Source organism: Molothrus aeneus, chromosome 2 (genome assembly GCF_037042795.1).
Source record: "Molothrus aeneus isolate 106 chromosome 2, BPBGC_Maene_1.0, whole genome shotgun sequence".
In the NCBI taxonomy this organism is placed as follows: Eukaryota; Metazoa; Chordata; class Aves; order Passeriformes; family Icteridae; genus Molothrus; species Molothrus aeneus.
The window spans coordinates 101,207,897-101,229,812 of NC_089647.1; the positions used below are offsets into that span (position 1 = coordinate 101,207,897).

Sequence of the window (21,916 nt, forward strand, 5' to 3'; positions counted from 1 at the left end):
TTGTGGCCATATCAATGGAATGATGCTGCTTTGATGTCTACAGTTGTGCTGTGTTGTTTCCCTTTCAGTCTTTTCTGACAATCCAGACTGGTGTTTGAAATTTCCCTTGTAGGATACTCCATTCCCTTACCTCCTCCTTTGTGCTTGTCATGTTATGAACCCTGGATGGTATTCAGTACTATAAATTCTCATTCCATCCCTCCTTTGCTCCCCATGACTAGTATCTAGAAATGGAAAGTGCAGGGCAAAGATAAGAGACAGAGCTTTCAGAGGGGAGAAATTAATTTGCTATGGAAGGGGATACTAAAAATTTTTTTTCTTTTCAGATGTGTTCAGTTTAAAGTACAGTGTGAGGGTGTTTGCTCTCAGTACCACAAATTAGGATGGCTTAGGTTGGCTTGTCCATTATAACATTTCATGCAGTACAAAGCTGGGGTGCAGAGACACCTGATGCTGCAGAAGAACTTCAAAACAAGGGTAAGGGAGGGAAACAGGGAATCACCCTTGTACTTTAGTAATGGAGGTAGGTGAAAGAAGCATAGAAGCCTGAGTTAAAAATAACAAGAGTGATTCATCTTGCTTTGGAAGGATATATAAAATGTATTACTGATGGTTTTCAATTTAAATTAAGTCAAAGACAAGCAATTTGTTGCAGTCACACTATCTCAGATCAGTATTTTAATCAGACAGTTTCTTCCAGTTGGTCACACTAAGGGCTCTGGATAAACCGGACATATTTTGCCCTTCTTCCTTTGTTTCTTAAACTATATGTATTTCTGATACTATTTTACATAATCATTTATATGAATTATTGCTGTGGCTACTGGTGTTGCTAAGTGAAAGGTTACTGCTTATGCCACAAGTAAGAACTTTGCTTGGAAGATTGCCAGTCAATAAACAAGCCCCCTAGTAGTTGCTGCAAAATCCATCTGCAAAGGGATTATATATCATTACACTTGTAATAATAGAGGAATCATATTCAGACCTGCAGCAGTGTGTTCTGTGGCTGCCCTTAATGGCTCTTAATTGCAAACAGCTTGTAGAGCTGTATCTCATTTCAAGGTCCTTGTAAGTGAAAACTTGCTTTTAAGTGTGGATGTGATGAGCACCCAAAGCAAGGCTATCCATACAAATATTTTTTTTCTTGCAAAAAGTTGAAAATTTTATGCTGATAATTAAAGTTTAGGAACACGAATACAGTATTTCTTAGAAGCAGTAGCAGAAGAAATTTAAATAGATGAGTTTTAGAGACCTTATGTAGGGTTTTGGATCATTAGGAAAGTAGCGGTGCAAGCGAGGGAATTTATAGTTAATGCCCATTATTATATGGGAGAGGGAACAGCATATGGCTAATTATAGGACTACATCTGTAGTAGTATGAACTTGGTTGAATATTGGATTACAATCTGGTCTTGTCATCAAATTGCAAATTACTGTGTAGCATAATTGATGCAAACAAAATGGTATTTCTAAATTTTAGGCTAATTGTTTTCCTGTGAGGGATTCTTGTGGAGTTTTTAAACTTTTCTAAGACACATGAGCAGCTCTAAGAGCACTAGGTTAATAATTGATTTCTGGACACGCTGTATTTAAACAAAGGCCACTAGGAGCATAACTCAGTGTTTCAGAAGATCATTCATGTAGATTATTAAATGTACCTTGGTAAAAATGGGTCTGGATATCTGTCTGGCTTTCAAAATTATTTGTATCAACCAAGTTGATCTAAAATTTAAATACACTAAGGTGTCTTGAATATGCCATTCACATTACCTTATTTTCCTTTTTTTTTTTGTGAATTTAAAGTCCTTTTTTCTAAAACTCAGAAGTCCTGAAAAACTAGCTTTGACACTGTAGGTAAAACATTCACAATAACAGAGAAAACTTTCCTATAATCTCCTTTTTTTCTGAGAACTGTAGGCTCTTCTTGGCACTGTGTTTTTTTAATCAGTAAAGATTACAGTGTGTTTTTAAATAGTAAGTTGTCTCTCTGAATGTCCTGGTTAAAGCAATTTATATTTCCTTGATTACTCACTTCTGTGTAATTCCTAACTCATGGAATACCCTCCTAAAATATATATATAAAAAAAAAACTTTTTATTATTTTTGAATAAAAATGGTTGGATTTTTAAACTTCTTTTCAAGTATAGTGGTATTTACTTCTCATTCAAAGCCTGGATAACAATAAATGGGGAAAAAGTGGTTTCCTTTTATACCATTACAGCTGTTAAAATTTGTACAAACTTGTAAGTTCTTGTGCAGAGGATCTGATAATTTTACTTTTAATGTGTGGTTTGATCATAGCTAAAAGCCTAAGTAAGGGACTAGACAAACCTCACATCAGAGTGTGGTGATCAAGAAATTCTGGATACAGTGGGAAGGCAGGCTGAGCTCTTGAAGAGGGACCACTTTTGCTAAGACTGCTTTCTGCTCTTTTTTGCACCAACAGCAGTTGTTAAATGTGTGCAGAGAACTGGAGTCACTCTTTATGAGATCTATGCCTTATACACATATTGCAATTCTGAAACTCTTCAAAAGACATACTTCTTTTTGCTGTGTGTAGCTGCACCTGCACCTGGACAATAAAGCTCAATGAGTCTGCTGCTTGCTTTTTTTCAAGAATAGTCCAATTGCAAGCTAGCTTTTCATTTTCTAAAGTATATCTATTTATGCTTTTCTTATTTAAGATAAAAACTAAAACATTGTCTGGATTTATAAACTATTAGCATTTTTACTATCCCTGATGCATTTTTGTTTAAATTGCTAAATTAGATCAATCTTTATGCAAGTCCCTTTTAAGCCCTAACACCATAGAACATAATGGCTTTACTTTGCTCATTATGAGAAATCACACACTTTATGCAATTTTATTTTCACTTTTTCAGACGTGTAGAAAAGTGAGGATTTATTTCTGAACAGAACAGGTAACTCTGTTTTGGAAACAGATACTAGCATTGCTCTCCAACTTATAGTTGCTTGCCCCTTAAAAGCTTTGATAAGGCATCTTCTGTTTCTTCCTCAAGACTAATTTCTGTACAGTACTGGGTGTACAAAGATCGGTGTAATGAAGTTCAGTGTCAGTCTTGCATAAAGGGAATGTTTGCAGATCTTCAAGTGAAATGCTTGTACTCATGGATGCCCATTTCTTCATGGTTTCATTCACTTGTACCCTTTTACCCACACACTTAGAAGTATGAAGGGATGTGTGTGTGCTCGAGAGAGGTGTCTGATTTGGGTAGTATCTCTAGCATGCAGGATGGAGGACAAGGGTAAGGAGCTCTCATGTCCCCACTTTATCTCTGAAGTTCCTCTGGGTGGTGATGAAAAACAAGTTCTTACATCTTTTGTATATATATAATGTTTAGATGTTGTCTGTTGTTATAGGATAGTCCTTAGCTTCAATCTTGCTTTCTTCAACTTCCATGGGTCTGTTTTCTGCTTTTGCTTGTTTGGAGTTTGTCTTTGGAAATTATGTTCATAATCCTTGATGGGCTAACAGAAGATGGGCTCATGTATTATGAGCTGCAACCTTGTGGCCATCCTCCTGTTGGGGAATGCATGGTCTGCTTGTGAATCAGCTGTGCTGCAACCTTCTGGCCTTGGCATAATGTTTTACTCAATTTTACTTTTGAAGCACCGTCCCATGAACAATATTCTTGATTATCAACAGTGTTTTTTCTTGAAACTCTGCGCAGTTTGTTCTCATGCTCGTGCATGCTTGTGTATGCACTCAGTTCTTCCTCCAATACCCTATTCATACCTTGATCTATTACACACTCCTGCAGCAGAAACAAGATACCTATGTCTCTGAAAGGGTGGTTGTTCTTTTTTTCAGTTTTTGGCATAGAAGTGTGCTGCCTTATTAAACAGCTCTCCTAATCTTTCAGTCAAGAAAGAATCCTTGCAACACTGAGAACTCCTTCCCAATTGCATATTATGAAGTATATTTTTCATACAGTTCTAAGAAGAGAAGATTACCACAGATTCAAGTGTGCTGAAAATTGTTTGCAAAACAGTTTTCTTAGACTTAACTTTGGCTGAACAGGATTATCATCATTATTGATTTTCCTTTAAGTTATAGATGGGCTTTTAAAGAAATGTGGTTTTGAGGTAGACAGAGATAGGTGATATTTTTAAGTGTGATAATGCACTGAGATGTGGAAAGATCAAATTCTGCAGGATTTAAAAAACTTTACTGGTTCCACCTACCTCTTCTTTTGACAGTATGCATGTTGACCAGGAGGCAAGCTATCTTCTTGAAATCAATTAACATTTCCAACAGAGATAGAGTAATGCCATGTTTATGCACAGAAATATGTTGCAGGCAATGCCATCTGCAGAGCAGAGCTGACTAGCTGCTGCTTCTACAGGATCAAGTTTTCTGTGCCTGTTAGTGTGAAAAACTCATCCAAGTGGTGCCTACCATTTTTTCTCCCTCAAAGCATCAGCTAGTGAGGAATGGTGTTAAGAAACATACAGGATAGTATCTGATGGACTTGCACCCTGGGCTTTGAACCTGTTCTAATTTTGTAAGTCCTTCCTGCTTCCACTGTTGTGTTCCACTGCTTACTGTTCCTACTTCCTGCTAGAAATGTTGTTGCAGTGCTAAGGAATTATTTGGGGAGCAAAAGAGAATCAGTAGGAGCTTCCCCATTGTCTTTTAGAAAGGCTAAACCTAGGCCAAACAACATCCATCCCATGGGCTCTAGCAGGTTTAGAAAAAATGAAAAGTGAGGGAGTGGCATTTCTCCTCAGAAATTCTGGGGTGTAGTGCCCCCTTCATCCATATTCCTCAGATAACATAAAAGAGAATGCAGAGTAAATGTCTAGATGATGGCAAGGCCAGAGAAGCAAGTCAAAGGTGATCAGCCTGTCTATAATATTCTTGGTGTCTGCTTAGTAGGGTTCTCAATGAAATGGATAATGTTTCATATGTATTGTTGTGGATGAGCTTCTGTTCCTTTACCAGCATCCTTCCCATTACACATGGGCACACGTACAGAGCTGTGCACAGGTGTGCACACACATACACACACATATTTGTTTAATTAATACACACATATTTGTTTAATTAACGAGTTACAGCAGAGTGGTCTCTTCTGGTCAGTTTTAGAAAATGCTACTAGCCTGTTCCTTCTGTAACTTCTGCAAAGGTTTTTGGATGTACTGGTTAGCACACTGTTGCAAGTTTCATTTTTATGGATGTAAGGAGAACTGAACACTCGTGTCTCAGTATAAAATATGAATGGCAATAAATCTCTTCTTTTATCAAAGTATATAGCAGGCATGTACAAGGCTTTAACAAAAATATGAATAAAAATTTCACAGCCCAAGTCTTGTGATTATATTTTCTCAGCTTTCACTTGTCTCTTCATCTGAAGATTGTGTTTCAGGAACTTTCTGAAAATTTATCTTTGTTGCTAAAGTGTCTTGTGTTTTTTCCAAAATATGTTTGTGTGAACAAAGACAATCTTTTAGCACTTCTGAGCTATTAAAAGAAAAATGGAAATGAAAGCTCTGTTTAGTTTTATAGCTCTGTATCTACAGTAAACAATAAGACTAGAATTTTTCAGTGGAAGAACATGCCCTTCCTGAACAGATCTGGCTAGGAATCAAATTATGAGGGCATAGTTTATTCTTGCAAAGAACAAATATGTGGAAAGACAAAAGTAAAGGAATAATTAGGAATAGGGATCTCTTATCTATGGATTTGTTTGAGGTTTTTATCTGGATTTTTAGACTGGGATAGGTTAACAACTAATGTTCTTCAAGGCCACCTTTTCATTTTTTGAAGAGGTGGTGGTAATTGACTATTCAAACAGTACTACCTAAATGAAACCTGTGTGATGAGACTAATTCTTTTTTTCTTTTCCATGAAGATTTCAACTGAATTTGAAGTAATCAATTTACTCATTTGCTAACTTTTTTGTTTATTGCTACATATCCAGAGCTATTGCTATATAATCTTATACTGCAATGCTGTGTATTTTTAAAAAAAAAGAAGAAATCACACCCAGAATCATGTTATGATGAAACCAAGTCAGATTTAGCACATTCAAGCACAAATGCTAGTCAACAAACTGCTGTTAGAACTATTGTTTACTCTCTGTACCACCAGAAGGCTTGCTACTATATCAGTTTACAAAGGACAGAAGGCACCCTTCCTCTGGGGAAGCTTTGTTTTCCATATCTGCATCTAGTTTAGACCAAGTGCTGCAATGAAGCTCCAAGCTTACTTGCACAGGTTTAGCTTTTGGATTTTTGTCATCATCTTAAATCAAATCTGAAGTAGGAGTCCTGTTACTGAACATTAATGAGAAATTTTGCGAAGTAAAAGGTTCAAAACCTTTACTCTACAAAGAATCATCAAACTTTTTGAATTGTTATTTTTTCTTTCACCTCTTTTTAAATGAATATGTATAGTGCCTTAGAACTGAGAGAAGTATGGCTCTAGGAGGTCAATATACAACATACATTCTAAATTCAGAATTTTCTTATGAAAACCTCTCAAGTTAAATGTCCTCTCAAGGATCTGATCTAAAGCATTCTTCTGGAAGCTTGTAATGGGGCCTTATTTGCAAGTTATTTAAAGTTTTATTGATCTCAGGTAGTACCTTTAATTATACCAGAAAAGGAAATGCAAAGCTCATAGCAGGGATATTTTTAGCTTCATGAAGATCCTCACCAGTGAACATATACTTTATTCTCTAATATGCAGGTGAAAGAAGAAGGATGAGCTTCAGAAATTCTGGCCTTGCTGCTAGTTATGCCAGATTGCTTTGTGGGATGTGAGAATTGACGCTGCAGTTACGTTGGCAATGGAGATGTTCTTACTTCAGTAGCACAGTTTGGAATACTTTGTGTTTCCAGCATGTTAATTACAAGTACAATCCAATGAACTGTGATGATCTTAATGTAGCAATGCAACTCAAAAAATAATGATCCAGAGAAAGTAATATCCCTGAGGTTACTAGTCTTGATAAGATTTGGAAATGTACCTTAAAAACATGTGCATGCATGTAAGTTTGTGCATGCAAAAATAAAATATACAGACAGAAGGGCTGCAAAGTTAAGTAACTTGGGTGGAATTAATCTCACCCACTGTTTCAGTGCTTAGGTCTTGCATAACCCATCTCCCTCGTTTATATAAGTTGAGAGAGTCCAAAATCTGAAAAGCAGCTCTTACCATCTGGAAATAATTAAAACCAGTAACCTTCTGGCCAGATCTTCTCTCCCTGCCCTGCTTTTACTAACTTTCCTAGCCTTGACAGTTCACACAGAGTATCTAACTCTTAGCTGGCTAAAGCTAAATGAGATCGGCTCTACCTTAGGAAATATCTGGCCTTTTATGTAGATTCATTGAGTCTTTTAAAACACAGAATATAATTGTTCTCAGTTTAATTTAGCCTTGGAGGCTGCTGTTTCTATTTTAGACCTGGAGAAGGGCTTCAGTTTCTTTTGCATACACCAGTATTTCTAATGAAATAATGCTGCCTTTTCCCCTCAAATGCTGCCTTGCTTATATATACTGTGATAAACTTACTTTTTTTTTTTTCCCCATAATTTTCTAGACTTCTCAAATACAAAATTCATCATGGAACACCATATGGATACCCACGCAGTTGTCACACAGCTGTCAGCTTCTACTATTTGAGATGGCATAGCTAGTAACCTGTTGCCTTCATCCCCCATGCATACCAGAACACTGTGGAATGAGACTCATCTGTGCTTTTAGTGGGTTTGCAGCTATTTCTGAATTCTCACCGTTCCTCTGCTTTCAGTTAAATTGGGTTCCACTAAAATTTTAATGTTCACAGATTCATTTATTTGTTATGCTGGTTTTAGCACTAACTTCTCAGTCGAGGTGCCTTACCCCAGTTCTCTTTTCCAATCTGTTCTCAGGCTGCATTTGTCTGCCTTCTTTTCTCAGTTTCTTTAGCCCATGTATTCCCTGGCCCTTAGCTCTTCACTCTGCACTTTTTTATCCTCTCTCCCCACATAGTGTTTCCAGTGTTTGTGATAATAAACTCAGTGAGATCATGACACTTTTCCTTCCCCTTTTTCCAAGAAGTATTTTTTTTGTCATGCTTGGGCAAACTTTCACAGTGAACCTAAATTCTGTGTGGTTATCTTTTTTTTTCTCCTGGCTCAAGAGTACATGTGTTGTGTGTAAGATGTAAAAGGGCAACATGTTAGTCTTACTGGTAGGGGCAGTTTTTGCTAGAAGAGCTTTTTTTAGTCTTCCAAGAATTTCTGTGATGTTTAGGCTTTTTTCCTCCTTATTGAAATATAAAGGAAGATATACTGATCTGGCCACACCTTTTCAGATGCTGAAGAAACTGTCTGAAATAAGTCCACAAACTCTCTTTCTTGATTTAGCTCCTAAGTTGAAATTTCATCTGCAGAAAATGCTATTTTTATGAAAACTTAGCTGCCATTTCTTCTTCATCTGTTAGTAGTAGCAGAAATCTTCCTGCAGATTCCTTAATTTCCACATGTATGGTTGGCTTCTCAAGTTAGCTAAATTATCATGCATCTTGTATAGAGGCAACCCTCCTGTTCCTCTGACCTTTGCAGCAATGATCAGGGGGTGTTTGAGTTATATGAATTTTGCCTGCTGTCTTTCTTTTAGCAGTTTAGAATAAATTTTAATCTTAATGCTTTCTATGAAGAAGAGAAAATCTCTAAAAGGAATGTGTTTTTAGATGCTGCACAGAGAAAAACTGCAATTTTCTTTAAAAGGCAAGAATTTCTCTCTCATTTTCCAGAGAGTGCACTGTCTTTTTTTCCTCTGCAAACCTGAATGTAGAAACTTTGAGAAGAAATCAGGGTCTCCACTTAATTACCCATCAATATACAGATTGGAAAAAACTTCTAAAATTTAATTTGCTATGGTATGAGCATAATGTCAACAAAAATATTTCTTGATGAAAAAGACCGAGAGAGCAAAAAGATGTCTTGTAAATGCCACAAAATCATTACAGGCAGAGGAGGGTATTGTTTTCTTTCTGTAATACTGTTGTCTAATGTGAACTGAAGCTTGAAAATACAAGTGGCATTTCCTATTCAAATTTATCATTCCCTGGAGAACAACACAAAAAATATTCTCATTAACGATCTGGAATAAGTGAAAGGGAATGACAGATTCCTAGGGTTAATGCAGACATCTATTAAATGTTCCATAGCCAAACCTAACAATGAGCTGACACCAAAACACCAACAGTGATGGTTACATTAGGTAACACCTTTTACATACCAAATTGCACGAAGAATTAGTGTTACACTAATTTGTGTGCCCAAAATGTGAGGAGGAAAAGTTTTCAGTTTAAAACTTTATTTTATTTTATTTTACTTTAATTGGAGGCACTAAACATAAAAGTTGAATTCTGGACAGGAAGACCATTGTATCTCAGGCTTTCCCCCAGATGTGGAGTGCTTACCATTACTAACTAATTAATATGTTAAAACCAAAAATAACCTCAACCCTGGCTCTTGCTTTTGCTCCAGAACAGATCTGGAATGGCTGCTTGGTATCTGAATAGGCAATTGCCACCTCTGGTTCTTTAAAGCCCACTGCAGAATACAGAGGAGTTGTTGCTGCCATTTGCGCTTGAGAGGTGTTAAAGTTAGGGCAAACCTTGTTTCTCCTTGTGCAGCATGGAAATGACAGTAGCTGCTGCTATGTTTAGGTGTTTTTCTTTCAGCACTGAGAGCCAATTTTTTTCTAAGCTAGTGTTAAGCTGAGTTATCCAAGTTTGAGAAATCCTGTTGTAGCTTGCACACTAAAACAAAAATTTAGTTGGTATGTAAAAATTGTTAACATAGAATTAATAGTAGTACTTTATGATGGATGGATGGATGAGTACAGACATTTCAGAAAAGATGGGCTAAAAAGAAAGGGGAATGAAGTTTCCCTTTGTGGGGAAGAGTGTCTCAGATGTATGGTGGTATTTTCTGGGATGGTGTGATGGCCCACTCTTAAGGGAAGAGTGGGTCATAGTAGATGGATGATACTGTGGTTGATACCCTGTGGTTCAGAGCTAGAGGTGACACCAGAAACTGTGGCATTATTTTGGTTCTTTGCTGTAAACCACCTGATCAAAGTGAAAAAATGGGCAAAGCCTTTTTTATGCAGCTGATGATGTTTCTGAAACACTTGTTTTTCAGGGGGGAACTCTGACCTTGTTTTCAGGGGTGACTTTAACTTCCCTGGAATTTCCTGGACAGGCAGTGTGGTGGGATGTAAGCATTCCCTAAGATTTCTGGAGGATATCAGGGAAATTTCTTGATGCAGGTGATGGAAAGACCAGTCAGATTATTAGAATAATTGGCTGCAGTGTTTGCATAATAGTGGAGCTCAAGACCATGAGTACATTGAGGAGAAAATGTTAGAAAGTACAGACCTTGAATAGAGAGTATTCAAAAAACTGATAGGTGGAGAGATTTCAAGGGAGGCAGCTCTAAAAGGCCTCTCTGATGTTCCCATGTAGGTGTTGTAGATACCTCAGCAATCTTAAATGTTTCTAGATGCCCATGTTTAGGCTACTGAATCATCACTGGAGTGACTGATCAATGTAGAGCTCTTAGAAGTTTGAACACACAACTCACATACAAAGATCTGAGTATGGATGTCTTAATCTGAAACTGAATTTCATCTGAAGAGTTTCAGCCTCAGGAGCCTGCTTGACAAGTTTTCCTTTGGTTCACAGTAGGTCTTGTTTTACAGTTTAAAGAAAATGCCTGTTAGATTGTTGATGAGAAAAAAGACAAGCCCAAAAATTTTAAATGTGTAAGTACCAGATAAAAACTAAATTGTATCCACTACAGAAATAAAGATTTCAAAACTAAAGCTTGAGATGTGATAAACTTCAGAATTTCAGCCAGTCATGCTGAAACTATTTTGACTCTGAGACTTAGGATATCAACACTGAGGACTCTGGCAATGATATATTTTTTTAATAACCAACCAACCAAAGTAACTATTTTCTAATAAGTTCTATCTACTCTTGATTTACAAGGTGCCCAGGAAAGGAGCATTGCATTATAATAAGAAAAAAAAAAAATTAGGAAATACAGTGTAATTATAAATGTCTTGTTGACCTCTGAATCTGTGGAGTCAGTGATATCTTAAAGGAAGCCATGAAGGTAGTACAGTTTGCCTTGCTGCATTTTCTGCTTTGCTATCACTTGTATTACAAGTGTCAAGATTATGCTATAAAAAGTAATTAAATAATGCTGGTATCTGTCAATGCAGTATTATGCTATTTATAAATAGCTTTCATTTTCACAATTTCCAGTGTTAACAGACAAAAAAAAAAAAAAACCCCGAGCAAATAGAACTGGAAGAAGACTGAGGTTTGAAACTGAAATTACTATTACTGACATTTCTGCATTGCAAGAATTTTATAGACATGTACTGAATTTGGTTTCTGTTTTACATCCATGGTTTGGATTAAACAATACTGTCAAATTATATGGATTAGTGCTACAACAGAATGAAATGAAACACAGATTATTTTTAAAAATTGCTAAAATAGTACTAGTTTATCATGAAAAGCTAGAATAGCTACATTTATAGTGTTTAAAGCTGTTTTTTATTCCAAATCCTTTTCATTACATTATTGTACACATTCTTTGGAGATGCATATTTACTTTCTTGCTTGGAGAAAATTGTGAATGAATATGAAAAATCCACTAGGAAAAATGGAAGTTCTGATGCTAACCACTATCATCAGCCCAATAGCTGGTAGAAAATACTGAGTGGGTTCACTTCCTTTCAAGTGTTCTTTTCAGGGTAGTATGTACACCCTAAATTAGTAGACTGCAAGTTCTTGAAGAATGTAAAATGCATGCTTTGTAGTGCACTCCTTAGGATTCAGGTGTGCCTCTTCACAACTGCTCAAATCAGAGTCAGCTCCAGCACGTTGCTCCAGATCTCATCCTGGTGGCTTTTGAATGCCTTGAAGGCTATTGAGAATATCCCTGGAAATGGAGGCATTCAAAATCAGCAGAAGTGCCTTCAGCCCCAGCTGTCTGTCCTGTGAGCCTGTAACCTTCCTGCAGTCTGGAGAGCCCCTGGCAGCAGCATCATTGGCACCTGAGCCTGCCCCTGGGGCTGGAGCCCCAGTCTGGGAGTCCATGGACACAGATGGGACACTCCTTTGGCTTGTGGATTCATCTGATAAATGGATGAGAAAAGCCTGCTGTTTATGACTCCCTTATACTAGGTTGATTTAAACACTTGATTTAAAACAAATAAGTAAGGTTGGTAATGCAAGCATTTTGCTCGTGACATCTGAACAAACAGTAAAGTTGTTGCAAGTTTTTCTGAAGGACATAGATAAAGAAATCAGAGAAACTGTTTCAATCTGCATGATTTTTTTTTTAAAGTCTCTTTCCATCATTACCTGCACTTACTGGTAATTTCCTGCCAAACTTGTAGCTCAAGGTTCTGGCCTTTTCTTGTGCTTCTTTCCCCAGTGGAATAGCTGAGCTTATATGGCAGCTCCCCTTGAAAATCTTTCAGAGTGGTTTAAGCTTTCCCCAGTCCTGTTGTTCTTCTTCTCCTCTGAGGAGACAGTGTGACCATCTTCCCTAAAGTAGCACATCAAATATAGAACTCTTTGTTCCATTAGGAGTCTTCCCCTGCACTTAGATGGTTAGGAAATAACATTCTGCTTTCAAGAGATAAAAAATTGATTTGTGGTGATTCACTCTAGGTGCTTCTTCTCAAGTAAACTCTAACATATATGTGTTGGAAAAATTCTAAGCAATTTTCCAGTAAATAAAGGCATTGTGATAACTCAGACATACTGTTCTGTCATTATTTATGGAAGACTCTGTCTCTTCCTAAAAATAAATAGGACTTTTAGATTAGAAAGTAATTTCCTGAAAATTCTCCTATGCTAAGAGTTGTATTGCTTAGATAAACCAAGTGTGAGGGTTTTAGCTGATAAACAGAAGAATTGCAATTTTCTCAAGGGAGAAATAGAAGGGTGAAACAGTGAAGCATCTCTTGAGGGAAGTTCTCTAAAGTTTTTTATGTGTAGAAGAAGACACAGTATGTTGTGACTTTATATTGCCAAACTGTTTGAAAAAAGAAATTGCATCATCTGGCACATCTTTCTCTCTAGAGAATATTTTAATGTACTCCACTAGATTTTTAAAGTAATTGCCAGCAAAAGTGTTGAGACAGCAGGAAGGTGGTGGTGGTGTAAGGCAGAATGGAGATGGAGTCAGGACAGTGTCTGGGCAGTGACTTAAGGGCCTGGCATAATTGCAGGTAATGATGTCTGTGACCTCTCAGAACATTGATTTCCTGGCTTAGTTTAAAAACTTTTGTAATTGCAAATGCCACATTTATGATACATTGATCTGACTAAAATGCTAATATTTTATGTTCCTGTTTTGAGAGTAAATTTGAAAAAAATATTTGGTTGTTTGTTTTTTATTTTAAGCTTCACTTTAAGCAACTGATGAAAAATACTCTACCATCTTGTAGTGGTTTTCTGGGATTTTGTTACCTTGTGGCTGACTGCTTAATGTTCAGGGATTTTGCAAAATCAAGATTATTGAAAAATCTGTTCTAAATACTTTAATGTTGTAGAACATATTATGCAATGTTTATGCAAATCAGAATAAAATTGTACTACTTTGAAAAGACATTAGCCATTGGATATGTTTGGCTGAATTTTGTTGATTTTTTAAAAAATTTGTGTCTTTGTTGTGGCAAACTAAATTGTACAAATGTGATAATTGATCAGTGAGGCTCAAACCAGGTTGTTGCTCACTTCTAAATAATTTTTCTGACATGTGAATACTCTCTGTGATTAGAGAATATGATTGATTTAACTTTTCCTAACAGAAGTTGAGTTTGGGCCTAAACAGCCTCATACTTGTACAGATGGAAATGATGAGCCAACCACAGAACTTGCCATATCATATTTTATTGTTTCACTTAGTAGATCAGTGTAAAATCCTGATGTGATGTACTAAATAGGGCTGGAGCAGCACCACCTGAGTAAAGGCAGCAATGTGCTGCTTGTGCATGGGATGTGCTCAGCATTGACTGCTGCTATCTCTGCTCACATTTGTTGATATCTATAAACATTTGTTCTTTCAGTTGCTTAAAGAATCCATGCTTGAGAAATTCTTGTACTCATAGAGGGTGAGGCAGTAAAATTAGAGGTGAACAATGTAACTTTCAGAAGGTCGGAGTCTTGCCTGTTTTTCAACAATCTTGTTGTGTACCTGTGCTGTGTATCAGATTTTCCATGATTTGCAAAAGAGAAAGGAAGAAAAGTCCTAACAGAAACTTTAAAATAAAATAAGGACAAACATTTAAAGAGATTTCTTTTTGTAACATGACATTTTCAAGAATAGGATATGCTTTCTCTTTCCAGACAATAATGGTTGTAGTTCTAAGATCTTGATTTATGCTAAGCAGCATCTTTTTCCTTGAGTACTCCCATCAAGGATCTTTCAAGAAAACAACAGAGATACATTACTCTGCTGTTCTGACACTTGTGTCTTGTGCTGTATATAATTACATATAATAAAAGTGATTTCTGTCATAAATTTTGTAGAGACAGTGGAAAAATAGGGGACCTCTGGTCTTTAAATGAGATAAAATTAAATGGTTTTGAATTAGGAACTCTTCTAGTTTGATAGTGATGACAGGAAACACCAGCTATGACAATCTTTTGAGGAGAGCTCAGAGAGAAACTTGTGGGTGGCAAGGAGCGCAGCAGTGAAAATGCTCAGCTCTCATAGCCATGCTCTCCTCTGGGGTTAAAGGGGCAGAGAGTAAGGCATGTCCTTTCTCCAGAGGCAATTCCCACCGATATTTTGAGGTATAGGAAAGGACTGAACCTTTATATGAAGTGATTCCTCCCTCTAGGGCTGGAGGTACCCTTTTCCCATGAGCAGGTATCTCCTTCCTCCTCTCTATTACTATATTTATATGTGAAGAAATTTGAACAGAAATTTTTGTCTTAGCCTCATTAAAAGACATTTGCAGGTTTGTACATGAAGAGACATATTTTGCCCCATTTTAGACACATGTAATCATGTAGCCTGAATAACCAGTTTCTGTACATCCATAACTTTTACATAGTCTTTTCAATAATATTAATCTCTTGTTGTATGTTTAAATTTAAAACTGCTCTTCCTATAGTTTTATAACACAGCATGTTTATAATATACATGCTCAATAATCAGAGGTAATTCCAGTGTTAAGAGAGATTTGACTTCTGTGTTTGCAATTTTGCTGTTGTTGTAAACTCAAATATTGGGGCCATATTTTTTTATTAGAACATGGTAATGAGGTCCTTAGTCATAGATGTAGCTGAGTGAAGCAAAATTACAGCTAAGCAAACTCAAACTTTCCTACTTCATGATATAAACTGGTAGTAGTAAGTAGTAAAGATCAGAAAGGATTATATGAGGTTTTTTCTTTCCTGGGATTCATTGAAATCAAACATGGAATCAACTAGTATCAGCTTATCTACCTAGGTGATACATTGAATTGGCAATGACAATTTTCACACTAGGAGTTTGATACTCAGCTATTGTATAAGTAGGTTTCAGGCTGAATGTTGTTTTCAGTAGTATTCTGTTTCATAGTACAGTCTTGAAAGAACACCCCTTGAAATGCAAAAAAATACATTTTAGTGAATGACAATTCTATTTTGGAGAATTCCAATTTAGCCTGTTTTTGAAGAGCAGAAAACCAGTTCCACAAAAGAGCTCAGATCTCCAAAATGTCCTGTAAGTAGATGTTTAAGTAACAAAGTCTAAATTCAATCTGTAAAGAACCTTTCAGATTTGCCCAGAAGTCTGAATTATCACTATTGAATTTCTTGCTTCCTCTTCATTCATCTGTTTTTCTTTGTATCCCCTGTTCTGTCCATCTTCTCAGGGCTCAGCAATGTGGTGTCTGTTTACTTTGCACCAAGTGCCTGTCAGTATTTGTTTGAATACAAACAGGTTTGGCCTGTGTCTGACCAGCATGTCTCTCCTAATCCAGGAAGGGTATTTTTGCCACCTCTATTATATGCCTTCTGTATTCATCCATACACAAAATTTATTCCATGTTTTCAATTCTGTATTAGCTTATGTTAAGGAAAATTATGTGCAATAGCTGAATCTGTTGCACAGTCTACATATGCTGCTGACCTGCAACATCATACAGGGTACAGGAGACTGAGTTCTTGCTGGTTCCTTTCCCCAAGGAAGGATATTCTGTTTATAGATGACAAATTTCAGACAATTTTTTTGAAATTTCCTCTTTTTATTTCTTGCATTTCTTTTTTAAAATTTGGTGGAAACCAGACATCTAGTTCAAAATTAGCAGGAGTAATGGAAATAGAGGAACAGGGCATTTCAGATGGGTTCTTTCATTTGAAACTAATTTAAAATTATGAGGGGTGCCTGTTTTTTATGTCACTTCATATAAACCATTTAGTTGTTTTAAAGCACATGAGCAAGAACTGAGAAATGTGCACTTGGCTGCAATTTTCTGTGCTGTCAGATGGAGCACCCCAGCTCTTCTGGAGGTGTTCTGCATCATAGGGAAGTTACAGACTTTTTGTCAAGCAGGTGCAATGTATTCAAAAATCTATGGATAGTAATCTTCAGTGTCCTTGTATCCATTTTAGCCTTGGCTTGACTGCTTCACCAGTAGCACATTCCTAGAGAATATAATTTACATAGGATGATACTCTCCAAGAAACCTAGACAAGAATGTTCTTGCTAAGATGGAACATAATGTTACTAGGGTAGCTCCTTAAAGCACCTATTGTCTAGTCTCATTTTGCTGCTGTTTCCCTTCAGGTTATTTAAATATTATTTGTTGGGTTTTTTTAAAAGACAGGGAAAGTGTCATTTATAACTTCTTAATTGCTTGTGACACCATTAATAATCATTTCACTGGTTTAATGAAATAATAGAAGTCACAAAGATTTGTAAATGAAAATTTCTTAAATGTTAGATTTTTTTTTTAACTGTTTGGGTAACCTTTTCATCCCTGTTATTGAGGTCGTTCTGTTCTTTTTGTTCCTAGAACCACTCATGCCTAAAGTACTGTAAGTAGTTAGAATCCTCCAGAATGTTTGATAGCATATCTTACCCAAGTCTTTGAAAGACCTTGACCCAAGAGCTTTTAAAACTTAATTTCCAAAGTAATCACATTCCATGTAATCAGGATATAGCAGAGAAGCCATGTGGACTAGTTTTCTTGAATGAATCAGAATTGCTGTCTATGTGAAGATACATGTTTCAACTCCTGTATTTCTTTCAGTGTACTTAGCTATTACTTTGACAATAAAAACACAGCCTTTTTGTGGTAGCTGAAACATCTAGAAATTTTTCTTTTACCTCATGGGAAGTAGACATGTAATACTAATAGATAAATTCAGTTCATCTGCAAAGCGGTGTATGCAGGCTGCCTAAACATAGGCATAATACAGTCAGCAGAGGCTTTTTAGGGCAATTGCAGTGTTCCTTGTCTGAAAAATCTTTCAGTGGCTTAATTAGTCAGACCACCTAGCAGTAGATACCAGAAGTAAAATAAACTAAATTTACTCACCCTCTTAATATTCCTTCATACTTCTAGTAACTCTTACTATGATTGCTGGAATTAGAATTAATAAATATAACAATACTATAACTCAGTGGTAGAAATATAATTAGTGAAATAAGTCTTTCAGCTTATTTCAGACCATTCTTTCCATGTGCTTTTATTTTAATTGGGATCAGGTATTTTACAGTTCCATGTGTTACAATGATTTGAAATGAAAAATGGAGTAAATGTTTGTGTTACTTAAAAACTGGTTATGCACATGTCTTCAAGTATTCTAGAATGGCTTCATTTTTATTGCTGTCCTCTAGTCTGGCCTTTGTATGCTATAAATAGTGGGATGTTGCTGTTTTTTTCTTTTTTAAACTGTGATTTTTGGTAAAGGTGTGTAAGGTAGATCTAGCTCATCAAGTACTCAGGTACTCCTGCCTGTCTGCTCACAAGCCCTTACCCTGTGACTTTTAATGTTTCCTCCACTTTTAATGTTTCTTCCATGTCCTGCTGCTAAAGTTCAGTGTCTACATCGTTGTATGAACAGACCTGAACTAGGCTACCTTTTGTCCATGTGCTAAATGCATTCCTGCTCACACAAGAGAGAAACTTAAACAGAAAAATGTTTTAGTGAGTAGAGAATGCTAGAGGAATGCAAAGGCAGGTGGACATCAGGAAGTTATCCCTTATGACTGTTCAATAAGCATGGTTGAACACTGCCACATGCAATTACTGATGCCCATTTTGGATAGATTTCCCTTAAGATGACAAATTTTTAAAAGGAGGCACAGAGAAGCTACTTTCCTAATGCTGTATTTTTTGTGGATGTTTGAACTTTGAAGCCCAAAAACTTTTGGCAGCCAAAATCACAGGTCTAGCTATAAGCTTTATACTGGCACAGTATTTTCAGTTCACTTCATAAAGATAAGCACCCATATTCATACTGTGGTTAGATAATAAAAGATTATAATAATAATCTTTTATTATTATATATACATATATATATATTGTATATATATTATATACAATCTTTTATTATAATAATAAAAGATTGCTAGAGCTTCAGAATAACTAAAAAACAAAAGTCACAGGAAAAGCAATTCTGAATATTTCTCTGTTATATATTACAAGATGTGTAAATATGAACTTCTGGCATTTAACTCTATTGCTTTGGTCCTGGGGATCCTAATTGTGACATATCTGCTGTGTGTGCATTTGTATTCCACTTGGCCTGATCACTGAGGTATTTCCCAGATTTTCAATTAATACTTTTGCATTGTGAAATTCCTTTTGGATGCTTCTTTTTTTCTTCCTCTGATGCTCAGGGGAAAAAAAGGCAAGAGAAAATGCACAAAAAGTCTTGCTCATTTCCATTTCTTTGCTTTTATTTTACAGGAGACACATGAAATTGTGGCTATCAAGAAATTCAAAGACAGTGAAGGTAATCTTTTCTGCTGCATGATCTTTAATGTCAGTAACTACATTGTTAATATCTATTTAGTTAAAATGAAAAGTCTCATATAACAAGATATTATTTTAAAAAGATAATGATTTATTAGCTCTGTAAATATGCAAGGCACTTGATCTTTCATACCTTCCTAGAGACTGCATTATACACTCTAATTAGATAACTACATTTGATGCATCTGTCTTAATATGGATGAGATTGTGGTGTTGTACATGGTAGTAAGATGCACCATTTGGAGATTGGATGTGACCAAAAAATGTAAAAAGTCCTCTTGTAATAGTGACTTGCAGAGTCCTTAGGCTTTATCACCCTTCATCTGTGAGAGGGGATCTAAATATCAGGGCAACTTGAAGTTGTAAATGGAGGAGACTGAAAGAAGTTCAGTCACAGGAGGATAAATCTGGGAGCTCTCAAGGATCCATGGAGGGAGCTGGGTGTGAGGCAGCAGCTCTGTCCTCACTTCAGTGGGCTTCAGTCTCCTCAGGAACTTGCTCTTTGCCCCTTCACAGCAGACCCTGGGTACTCTGCAGCATTTCTGAGTTTGCTGAGAGGGAGGAAGAGCCAATTTCTGCAAGGATTAGTGTTGCTGGCAAAGAGGGAAGGCAGGACACACAGAAATTACTCTGAGTGCTCCACACACACATTCCTCACCAAACAGTAACAAACCCAAAGGACTGTACAAGACAAGGCTGGTTCTCTCACCCACACTTGGGGTCAGGGAATCACCATATCCATATCCTATATCCATAGGCAGCATTGGCAGTCAGCCATGAGAGCAGCTGTGTGCCTTGTGTGCATCAAAGTCAGCCCTGAGCCCCAGAGACCTGCACAAACAGAAGTGTGAGGTGTGAGAGGATGATCCTGGTGTGATGTGATGCTGCTGTGGTTCGCTGTGTACTGAGGCTTTAGCCAAAAGTTAGCAATGTTGTTTAAGGAAACAGCACTCACTTTATTTTATCACCAAAACTTTCTGGTTTTGCTATCCTACAGGACTGCTGGTGGCCACGAAGGTGCTGTTGGTTACAAGGGCTATATTTTTCAGTCAGTCAGACACAGCAAAGTCTGATTTGCATCTTGTTTTGCACAGTGCAGTCTCTGCTTGGCATGTCATTTTCCCAGACACTTGAAGAGTAGATTTGATAAATGTTTTAGCTCTGCTGTTCAGAAATCTGTTTTAAATCGCTGTTAAGGATGTAGAAGATAGTTTAATTGTGGTGACCATCTTTACCAGGTCACAAGAGTATCTCAGAATTGCTTTTTGGAACTTGCTGTGGCTATTCAGTACAGATCCTAGGAAGTAAATCTCAGTATTAAGCCCTAAACAGGATTATTGTATTAGCTTGTCTACCAAAAAATGAAAACAAAAAATACAGCATTGCCATTAGGTCTGGCTTTCCAAGGGTATTACATAATATCAGTTTACATGACTGATGACTGCTTTTCAGATTTGTAGCTAGTTGTTTACGAGTTTCTGGAAATATGACAGAAGTTCTTTTGATGGATTTGATTCAGCCCATTTCACATCTGTCTTGTTAATATGGTAGTTCATTAGAAGTTTGAATATACTGTAATTGTTTCTATTGACATTTTTGTTTCACTGAATTTTTGCCGTTGTTTGACATATGAATACTAAATGTGCTGGAAAGTGACTGTCTTTTTTATAGATGAGATTATGCAATCAGGCTGATGCAAGCCAACATCAAGCACTCAGTTTTAAAATGAAAAGATTTAGATTGCTCTAAATTATATATTTTTTAATCAAAACATTTGTGATTATAGTATTTTGTTTTCCTTTTCCCTCCTGCTGCACTTCAATTTTTTATTTTCCCCCTCTCTCTTCTGATGATGATGAGTGCGTTTGCCTGACCAGTGTTATTTGCTCTCCCCTGTAAACATCTTCTGGCCTTTTGCCTTGGGAAAACAATTTCTCTTTCTTGTTTCTTCTTCCTCTGTCTCTAACTGTCTTTGTGGTACACAACCTGCAAATGTGATTTAGTTTGGAATTTATTCAAAACAAGCATTTCCCATTTAGTAGCTCTCTGTTGCAGATAACAGTCCTAAGTGATTAAGTGCACTGTTTCTATGTGCATGAGCAAATTTACTGAATTAATGGATTTCATTTTACTAAATGAAAAATAAAACCTAATAGTCAGATTTGCTTCACATATCGTTGCTAGTAGCCTTTAGAACCTATTTAGTTCAGAGCCTCTTAATGGTAAGCAGTGTATGAAGCATTAGTGAAGCACTCCTCCTTTTTGAACATCTTTCAGACAATTAAATTGTCAAATCAGTTAAATTAAAACTAAATTTAATTAACGAAACAGGTAGATTTCATGACTCCTTTGAATTAGATTCAAGACTTTGTTGCATCAATACTTAACTCTACTTCCTCGTGTGGCTGCTGCACTGGTCTGGCATTGCTGAATTTCCTTTGAAAGCCATATGGGAAGCATACAGAACTTAAAAATCTTCAGTCTTAAAATTAGCCATGGCTTTTGGAAAATAAAATAATTTCAGCATCAAATACATTTATTTGGTATTGGTCAAAGATGAGCTTTGCATTCCAGTGTTCTGCTGAGGGCAGCCTTCTCAGTGGTTAATGTGTTTGTTGTGTATTTGTGGGGTATAGCATGTGCACACACATGAATGTTTTTTGAAGCATATTAGTTCCCTTCATAATGAAAAAAGATAGAAATGCAAACAGTTTGTTTCTTATGACTTTCTCAGCCACAGAAAACCTTTATGGTAGTGATGAGAAATCTGTGAGGGTTGTATAATAAGCACAGTCATCATTTACCTCACTTCCAATGCAGAAGTATGCAAACAGAGGGTCCATGCTGGAAAATACACTTTTTTTTCTCAGTGGTGTCTAAAACCAGAGA

The 21,916-nt window shown here is 36.5% G+C and overlaps 1 protein-coding gene across 2 annotated transcripts in view; it reads left to right on the forward strand.

Annotated features, from left to right (window-relative positions):
* Positions 1-21,916, forward strand: part of CDKL5 (cyclin dependent kinase like 5) — a 127,484-nt gene that overhangs the window by 56,990 nt on the left and 48,578 nt on the right. For both annotated transcript variants that reach the window (XM_066545402.1, XM_066545403.1), the window contains exon 4: positions 18,962-19,007. In XM_066545402.1, coding sequence (XP_066401499.1) covers positions 18,962-19,007 — 46 coding nt within the window. The remainder of the gene's footprint in view (positions 1-18,961; positions 19,008-21,916) is intronic.